Below are 10057 nucleotides of genomic sequence, written 5' to 3'. Positions count from 1 at the left end.
AGTATTTTTTGTTTTTTTGAGTTTTCCTGGATTAAGGAAGGTTTGGAAGCTCGATAGGTGTAGACTGGAGGATGACGACAAAGGTCCGCTCTCCTCCGTTTACATCTACTGTGCTTCTTTCCCTCTCCTTTTTTGGCAAATTCAGGTTTTTTCTGTAAATACTGGTGATATATATATTATTATGAACAGGGCTACTCGCCCTGTTTTTGGCTTCAAAAAAAAAAAAACTCTTCACATTTTCTATAGAATAACTCAAATATCGGTGCTATGTCGAAAACGAAGGGGAATAATAATATGGATAGACTTTAGATTACTTTAAGGCATAATGTCTATGTGGAAATTGTCAACTCAACCGGCTCAGATCTTTGTTAAATTATGTGAGTCTGAAGCAGCTTTAACTAAAGTAGCAGCCTGTGTCCCAAGTGGGTGAAGTGCACCTGACTTCGGACTTAAAAAGGACTTCTGGTTTATGTCCAAAAGCTACCAAATTAGTAGGGCCTAGTTCAAGACCCAATATTGGGTAAGATCTCTCTTCCAAAATAAATAAATTATATTGAAATCTATACTTGAGCAACCACTTGAGTTGTGATAATTTGAGGACTAGAACTCTACTAGTGACGGTTTCAAGTAACCCTCGCACTACTAGAAAATAGAGTTTTGCCTACGGAATTATAGTGACGGAAATTTCCGTCGCTATAACATAACATATAGCGACGAAAGGTACCTCTTATTTTTCCTTTTTAAAAAATTTAATTATATAGTATGATGTAGTTGTTAAGCCCTTAAATTTCTCGTTCTTCAAATCAGTAATCATTTGTTTTTCTATATAAAGATAGATTTTCTTTTGGAAATAGACTGCCTAGCGTGAGGAGGGTTCAATTGGTTTCTAATTAAACCCCATTCGTGAGATTGAGAAGTAAATTTGATTGAATGGAAAAAAATTGTAAACCGTGCATGACATGTATTTTCTATCAGTATGCAAAAATAAGAGAAGCTACAAGTAAGAAAAATCAACTGGTTCTTTTTCCCCCCTTTTTTTTTCCTTTTGTGCGGTGGAACTCAGACGTGAGATTGAGAAAGAGATTTTTGAAAGACTAAAATACCATTTCTTATTTTAGCTAATTTGTTATTTTTGTCAATTTAAAAATTAAAAAAAAAACCTATTTTTGGAGCACCGAAGCAAACCTCAAGAAATTAATGGTTCCCCGTAGCAGAAGTTCAAAACTTATTAGCAAACAAACATTTTGAGAGAAAACCCATGATGTAAAAGAAAAACAAAATCGTACGTACATAAAAACAAAATGCTATAAGTACATAATTGCATCCTCATGTTTCTTGCCTCCGCGCTTAAATTCTCAGAGTACCGACACCATCGACTACGTGACTCAAGCCTCACGCAAACTCGTTCAACATGCAGCACATTGTCCTTTTTCTTTTTTTCCCTTTTCCCCATTTTAATTAGTCCCAGATATGAAATATTTAATATTCTGAAATTAGTTCCTCATATCATTCAACATTTAGGTTCTCTAATTTCATATAATGCTCATAGTTCACGCCTCCACCTTCACATTTTTAAGGGTACGAACCATTAGCTACATCATCATTATTATTAACTTTTTTTTGGTATACGTTTCAGATTTTAGTCCCTTAATCTTAAATATTTTGAAACCATTGAAATGGCAATTAGGTCCTCAAATTATTATATCTTTTGCCGGTGCTGCTTTTAACTGGAGATATTAGTTTGAAAATAATTTATAAGAGTCGGAGGATCTAATACGAGTTTCAATGATTTGATTGGCTACGAATATTAAAAACTTGAGGGACTAAACTTGAAAACCCCCTTTTTTTTTTCCTTTTCTTCTTCTGACAATTTAATTCACACGCAAATTCTTCCCCTCTCTCGTGATTGTGGGCCAATGTACTGCTGTGGTATCAATTTGCTCTCCTACACCCCCCACCCAAACCCCACCCAAAAAAAAAAAAAAAACAAACCAACCTCACCTTATAAAAAAGAAAAAAAACCCATCTTATCCACACCCGTGGTCTGGCCCACGTATTTCTTTTCTTTCCCCGTGCTCCAAATTCCGCACGTGCCTTTAAAAAATTTCGAGACGGAGGACTCGGTCTTAATTATAAAAGAGGAACAAGACCCGAGATTAACGAGAGAAGAGAAGAGCACAAGCAACCGAGAGGTTGGATCGGGTTCTCCGCCGGTGACAGTAAGAGATGAGTGAAAAGAAGTCTAACTTCTCTGTGACGTGCAGCCTCTTGAGCCAGTTCATTAAGGAGAGGAGGATCAATGGTGAGCTTGGAGTTTTTGATATGGGCTCCAGGCCTCAAGAGCCCACCAAAGGTGACTTTTTTTTTATTTACCCTTTTCATGAAAATTTCTCTTTCGTATGTAAAATTTTATTTTCTCCTCCTCCTTATTTTGGTTGAACAACGGAGGGGGAAACCCCTTAAAACTTAAAAACAAATTAAAAATTCGAAAAATCATCCATTTTTCGCCTAACGTCCTGATTAATAAACAAGGATTAGATAAATGTGCAGTCATGTAGTACTTTCACAATATTAAATTATAATAGCAATTGACTTTTTGACAGTTAGATAAATGTGTAGTCGTGTAGTATGTTCACTCTAACTTTAAAGATTAATTTTTTTTTTGCGATTTTATGCTATTAGAATATAAATATACAAACCTCGACTTTTATCGTAATTTTAAAGTTTTGATTTAATGGTTAGATGGATTTAATTTAAGACATACGAACTTAACTATTTTTTCCCTCTCTTTTTCTTGTATCTTGTTGGTTATTTTGTTATGTGCGTTAGTGACTTTTTTTTTATAAAAAAAATTCCTAGGATCATTTCGGGCATCTACTACTATGAGCTTGTTACCCGGAGCTAACATCTCGGCCGAAACCGAAACTATTTCTGCTACGGAACAGAGCACCGCAAAACCCATGGACTTGTTCCCACAACAAACTGGCTTTGGCTCCGCCCCCGCAGACACTACTAAAACAGAGACCAAGTACAAAATAAATTTTCAACATAAATCAGTTTTTTTTAGGCATTACCAAAAAAAAGAAGAAGATATATTCATTTTTTTTTGTAAATTTTGTAGACAATTTGAGAAGGGTCAGCTGACAATATTTTACTGCGGAAAAGTGTTGGTGTTCGATAATTTTCCGGCCGAGAAGGCGGAGAATTTGATGCAGTTGGCAGCGAAAGGGAGCTCGCCGCTCGGTGTTGCCCGTGTGCAGCCCGACGGTGGGCAGCAAGCCGGAACAGGCGACGTCCGGTCCTTCTGGTAGTTATTTCTCTGAAAATTTTCATATGAATTCGGAAGGCTAATTACGGGAAAATAGAAATATAATAAACTTTTAACTTTCATGGCAACTTCAAAGTTCTGGTGCAGTGAAAGTAATTTTTAGCATGATGCTGAAGCAAAATGTAGGTTTCAAATCCAACCGATTACAAACTTGAAATGGGTTTAAATGTCCTCGCTATTGGAGTCTAGATTTTGTTCCACTACATGAAAATAAAAAATAACAAAATGTGTATACGCTTAAATATGTTTGGTCTCTTGACGCATTAAAAATTGATCATTTTGGGTTAAGTTTTCGTCAAAGTAGAGTAATCTTGTTCATCTTTGTTCGTGGGCCTTCAGAATATATGCTATGCGTAATTAACTTGGCCTAGTTAAAAAATGCCGTTAAAATATGATATGTCGGCATAATGTTTGATTTATTGTTTAATCTTTTTGTCTTCTTTGGTCTAAAAAAGTTTGCAGTGGGTTTATTTCAAAAAGAGGATAACACTATATTTTGGCCATACAATTTGCTAGGAAAAAAGGTTTTGGGACAAGTATTCATCATATATAGATGGCTAAATTTACTTAATTAACATTTGTTTCCCTAAAAAAAATATTGCTCATTCAAAACTTTGATTTGTTAAAAAATTGCATTGTAATACTTACTTGGCTAACTTTGTCTTTGAAGCTTGGTGTATAGTTAAAGTAATAAAATATTATCTTTTTTTAAACAACAGATTTGGCTATGCCAATTGCGAGGAGGGCTTCACTCCATAGATTCTTTGCCAAAAGAAAAGATCGGTCGGTATCTTCTATTTTAATCATCTTCTTCAATTTCTTAAATCATCTAAGTTATAACATACGTACATTTCTAACAAAAAAAATTATATCTTACTTAAAAATGTAGGATCGTTTCAAAAGCACCGTATCAAATAAATGGCAACTCTTCATCAATGGGAGAATCTAGCAAAGCTTGATCAGACGCAGTCATGGCTTGGTTTGGGTCGACGAGGGGTCTCGAGTCCAAATTAACCAAGATTTGAGAAACTAGGAGATAGAAAATATTGCTAATGACCAACTCACGCTGATTTCGGTGACTAGGAGATTAGTTTGAGAAGAATATAACATATTGTTAATTAAAGCAAGACATATGTGTACTACAGTAGATATTTTTTTTTATCTTCTTATATTAAGGATCATGTTGTATTCTTATTCATACTTGGTGTGTTTTTATTATTTCCATTATTGTTTTCCTTTCGGTCGTCTTTGTTTCTTTATTACAAATTAGAGTCGGTGTGCGGTGTTTTTAATGGCTTGTTTTGAAGTTCACACGTCTTCGTCTCCCATTAGAGGTAACTTTTCACATGAGCTCGTGGGAAATTAATAATTTACATAACCACTTGGTTTTGGAACTTTGCTCATGATCATCCTATCAACATCTACTATTTTTTAACTCAAAAGCAAAAGCGAACAGTCATCGTTGTATGTACAGTGAACATTATTTATTCATGCTGCCATACAATTTTGAATCTTAAATACTGTTCATGATGCACTATTTTTTGGAAGCTTAATGATATTGTTTATGCTACAGTAAATTTGCCGTTTTTCAGCCGTTGAAGTACAATTTTTTAACCTTGAAAATACTATTCATATCACCTTTTTTGTGTTGTTTTATTGCGGATGATTGTTAGAACCTTAATATATATATATATATTCTCTGGTTCGAACTTACTAAATGGTATATTATTTTATTAATTAGTTTTTAGATTCGCTCGATAAGCAATAGTTATAAAAATTATTGCTGAAGTTTTTATAAACAGTTATATATAAAAACCATATTATCAATTTGGCGACAGATATAGATATATCCAAGTAAATAATACCCGCAGCAACGTACGGGCTTAATACTAGTAAGCATATGAAAGCTAAGCATTAATTCTCATAAACTCACTATCCCATTTTGTTGATTTTTGATATTTTGGCTTGTTTGATTAGTATGGTACAAGTTATGTAAAGGTTGAAAAATTCCACACTCAAATGAGAATAGGCCCATGTCAAGTGGTCAACCACGCGTCTTCTCCTAAAAATTCCAAGACATCTTTTCCCTCGACGAGCGAACAAACGAAGATAGGAGTAGAAACTTGAAGCAGTCACGTTTGCATCCATTAAGTAGTCAAATCTGAACGTGATGCTACGCTGTCCTCTCTTTTTCCCGCCTTCTAATTTTTAATACATCATTTATCGAGCATCTAAATGTTAGTTTCTGCTTTTAAGGGTAGTTTTTTTTTTTTATGGATTGAAATTTGAACTAGTAATAATAACTATTTTTCAAAATCCTGCATTAAATCTGTGGTCAGCAGGATCCGAATTTGTGTTGCTCTAATGTCATGTCAAAAAACTCCGCCTCTGTACCGGAACTCTAAAGTTTATACGAGGATTAAAGATTATAGTTTTATATTCTAACACTATATAAAACTAATCAACCTGTTTCATTGTTTCTTAACGCACGTAATGATAAGGCCGATTCTTCATCTAAGCATAGGTGAGACTTTAAGGTTATTGATCTAAATCATGGATCCTCTGTAGTCTGACTAAAAACTAACCAATTTTGAAATAGTTGTAGAGGCTATAGTTGCTTTGAAATCTACTTCTCCACTAAAAAAAATAATCACGTGTCCAAAGCAAAAGTTTTTTCAAGTGGGAGCCCAACAAATCCATTTAAAAACCAGATGTTTCGGCAGAGATAGCTCCCTTCAAGCAAAAGCAATGGAGATCAGTGAGGGATTCATGATGCCTTTAGGTGTTGATATGGAATTAATTCACCAAATAGTAGTAGAGAAGATTGTCGGAAGATGATAAAATGTTGTCTCTAATTTGGAAATGCCCCCACGTCATGAAACCTAACGCTTCTTTAAAGACTTTCACACGTTTTTCACAAATGTATATAATTATGGACCCACGGTGTAATAATTTGGGGATGCGGATGAAGTTGCCGAGAACTTATGTTTGTTTGTCTTGATCTTTATTGGTTTTGGGAAGGGGGAGAATAATTCTATGGTGAGAAAGGAATTAAGGACGCATTTTTTTTTACGGGCCTTGACGCGAGCGTAGTTAGTGCATAGAGTAGGAGGATACGTTCACTGGTTTACAAAGAAAAATTCTCCAAGGACCCAAAATATGGGACCAACAGGGGGGGACAAGTGAGACGTCCCCCTCTTATTGCATAATGAGCTGATCATTATTAATGATGGTCAGCTCATTATGTAATAAGAGGGGGACGCCTCACCTGTTCCCTCCCTGTTTGTCCCATATTTTGGGTCTATGTAGCAAAAATCGTTTACAAAAGGATGACATGCTCATAAATACATATCTTTGATCGGGTCCGGTTCGAATATGTTACGAATGTCTCAACTTAAACATTTTGCAGAGAAATCTAGTCGCCTTTGTATGACCAAGCCATACTAGTGTCGTATATATGTGACTCCAAGCCCATAACTCACTTTATATTCATTTAACCCTCAACATCGTCAGGGAATCTATTGGGGAAATCCTCAAATTTAAGGGTGTCTTCTGAGACACGCCAAAATTTAGAAATGGTTTTTTAGGGGAAGAAATCAGAGGACTAAGTGCAAAATCCCCTCAAAGTTCAGGGGGGTTTTGTGAAGTTAACCGTTTCCCCCACTCATGCGTAGAGTAGTAAATTTGGTCAAGCCCATGGCCCTCCAAACAATTAATGCTTCGGGGCAATCCCTTTCATGGGCAAATTGGGCAAAGGCCTTCCAAAAGCTTGTACCCGACCAAAGACGTGTGTTTTGTGATGGATTGAATGGAAAACATTTCTTTTCAAATTTGGTCGCGGTCAGAAGCCTAAAATTAGGCCACTCATAAATCAAACCCAATGAGACTCGGTGTTTTCGGCCGCGATTAACAAAAGGAATCAGCAAGCTAGTTCATGACAGTTCTATGTCTTATGATTTTAGGTTTTGAACTTTTAAAACGGTGCGACTTTGGGGTAGGATCGGTCCAACTAAAACTTCGGGGTATCAAAGTAAAAAAGTTGTTTACATTTTGGGATACCAAAGTGCAAATAACCCAGCTCGAAGTGCTGAAACGGTGTGAAAAGGCCCTTAATCATGAAGTAATTTTCAGTTTTCATTTACTTTTCTCTTACTATAAATGAGCAGCAGCATAAATGACGATAAGAGACGAAACTTAAGAGCAGGAATTCCATAGAGCAGAGCTAAATTTGCGCCCGCAGAGCATACACAAACAGAAAACATGTTGAAGGCTTTTTTTTTTAATCGAGGCTTCGGCGCAGACAGAAATTAAGCCCATGAGGGAGCAATACAACTTTGCCATATGACCTAATAGGCTCGCCCGATAACACATAATGCCCTAAGAGGAACAATATGCACATACCATAAAGTTGACCAAGCGTAACAATCCCCATACAAAAAAAACCAAAAGGTAAACATGCAAGCATAATAATAATCCATACTAAAACGAAAAGCCATGCTAAGCCCCCACCCCACTCCACACACATAATACATCATCTAGATATAACTCGCACAGTTACATATATCCGTACAATTTCCAGATCTATTACAAACAAATCCTAACCGGGGTAGAGCATCAAATAGATAACAAAACATATATAATTGTAGGAACGCGAATAAAATCTTTTTAAAAAAGCATATAATAATCAAAGAAAGGAGACAGCCTCCAATATCATATCACTGGAAATACATAAGCTGCTGTGCATTTTGAAATCCACCATCATAGATGGCTTGGCTAGCTCCAGCGCTGAGTCCCATGGCAGCAGCTTGCTTGAAAGCATTCGGGACTTGAGCTTGAAGAAGGGCTTGGTTGGCTGCTGTCATCTTGCTCAAGGCAACAGAACGTTCGTAAGCGAGGAGATCAGTTGCAGAGAGTGCGGAGAATGGAGCAGGTGCTGGAGGTGGAAGAGGGGTTGAAGCTGTCCCTGGTGGAGTTGGCTTGCTTCCCCATGAACACTGCAGAGAACAAGATTAATGTGACATATATCCCAAAAAGAACAGTGAGCAAGGCACGGGCTCAATACAATATCAAGAATTGAAAGATTAATCATGTCGCAACATCAAGTCTAGTTCACTTTCAACAGTAATGTCCTTTGACCACATTTAACATTCAGAACATGTTTGCCAACAATCTCGAACATTTTCACAATCTTATGACCATCTAGTTTGTTTACCTTACATTTCATGCTCACAATTGATTGCATAGGTTCAACACTCATCTATGGTTTTTAACATCTTTACTGATTTCCACACTAGAAATTGATTTTCCCTAAGTAATAGCGTGATGATAGTAATATTTTCTAGTTGAATCATGTTTATCAGTCCTCATCAGTCTTCAGTATTCACAATGTACATGGAAGCAGTAACTAATTATTTTTCTCTATGTTAGAAGACAGCTTAATTCCAAAATTACCCTGATTGGCTTCCCGCCAAGAAGCTTTGCATTTCCCATCTGAATAGCCAGTGAAGCTTCAGAATGATTACTATATCTTACAAACCCAAATCCTTTATCCCGCTGTACTCTGACCTCCTCGAGTTGTCCAGCACCAAGCAAATAAAAGAAACGGTGCAGATCCACTTGTGTAACCTGCCATTTATTTGACACTGTAAATATTCCCACAATACACAAAGGAGGCGGTAAAAAGACAACTACTACAGGAATAAGTTTGATGAGAAGTCCACCACATGTTATGTGACTTCTCATCTCTGTCAAATTCTCAGATGGGAAAGTAGAAAATGCTAATTTTATGAAGGATCCATGAACTCCGAAAGAAGGTGAGCTAACTTTGAAAAATAATGTGAAAAGTTGTGGAAAAACAAATATATAGTCTTTGGCCTTCATCCAGATTCCAAAGTGTCATAAATAAGACCATTGGCATGTGCACTTGCACATGCATAAAACTAGTGCGAACAAAGAAGCAAAGAGTAGAATGAAGAACTCCAAAAACATGTCTATAGAACAGATGCAAGTATCAAGATAAGATGACCGCTCACCTCAGGAGAAAGGTTACCAACATAGACAGTAGTATATTGTGGGTTATTCTCTGGAGCATCATCATTCACTGCCTCTTGACCATCATCTGCATAATTATACCATTAGTATTCTTTTATGCGATAGTATAAACAAAAAAAATATATGTAGACAAATAAGCTAACATATATGAGTATGCTTGGTACCAAGCACAAACTTGGTGCTTAGTAGTGAGATGTCACATTCCATCCACTCATCTTAGGGGGAACCACATTCACATGAGTTGGATAATTAAAGGTGATCATTTCAAGTGGAGACCATTTAAATGAGTGAATGAGAATGAACCACCTCACTACCAAGCACAAAGTTTGTGCTTGGTAGTTGGTACCAAGCAATGTTTTAAATATCGGATGTCGGGCTCATATCAGAAGGCTAAAATCCATGTCGAATAGCAGAAATCGGGAATATGTACTTAAGATCGGATTGCCCAGGGACACGTACTTAAGATCGGATTGCCATATCGGATGGGGTTCATATGTATAATATAATGTCCCAATTGCAATCTAAACATACCAAAAAGTAAACAACATATGATGTTTAGGGTCACTATCATATGTTTAGGGTCACTAATCGATTATAGAAATTTGATTCTCGATCACATCTTGAAACATCTAACTCAAATATCTAACAGCTAACTCAAATGTCAGCTATGACTTGTAG

At 36.3% G+C, this 10057-nt stretch overlaps 2 protein-coding genes across 3 annotated transcripts in view; one reads left to right on the top strand and one right to left on the bottom strand.

Moving 5' to 3' along the window:
* On the top strand, positions 2154-4567 carry LOC109845413 (protein TIFY 10A-like). Of its 2 annotated transcripts, none has more exons than XR_002248341.1 (5): positions 2154-2353; positions 2860-3028; positions 3122-3307; positions 4048-4111; positions 4218-4567. XR_002248341.1 is itself a non-coding variant. In XM_020414664.1 (5 exons), the coding sequence occupies exons 1-5, from the start codon at positions 2227-2229 to the stop codon at positions 4285-4287; spliced, it is 540 nt and encodes a 179-aa protein (XP_020270253.1). In that variant the 5' UTR covers positions 2154-2226; the 3' UTR covers positions 4288-4567. The 2 variants fall into 2 exon arrangements, 1 of the variants encoding a protein (XP_020270253.1); XM_020414664.1 differs by having other exon boundaries at positions 3122-3231.
* LOC109844359 (oligouridylate-binding protein 1-like) overlaps positions 7809-10057 on the bottom strand; it is a 10314-nt gene continuing 8065 nt past the window's right edge. The window contains exons 10-12 of the mRNA XM_020413358.1: positions 9361-9446; positions 8780-8953; positions 7809-8322 (exon numbers count right to left, since the gene is read on the bottom strand). Of these exons, the coding sequence (XP_020268947.1) occupies positions 8044-8322; positions 8780-8953; positions 9361-9446 (539 nt within the window). The 3' untranslated portion in view covers positions 7809-8043. The remainder of the gene's footprint in view (positions 8323-8779; positions 8954-9360; positions 9447-10057) is intronic.

This window comes from Asparagus officinalis, chromosome 6 (genome assembly GCF_001876935.1).
Source record: "Asparagus officinalis chromosome 6, Aspof.V1, whole genome shotgun sequence".
NCBI classification, from domain to species: Eukaryota; Viridiplantae; Streptophyta; class Magnoliopsida; order Asparagales; family Asparagaceae; genus Asparagus; species Asparagus officinalis.
Note: the sequence above shows the minus strand (reverse complement) of the source record. Positions and strands in the feature narration are given on the sequence as shown.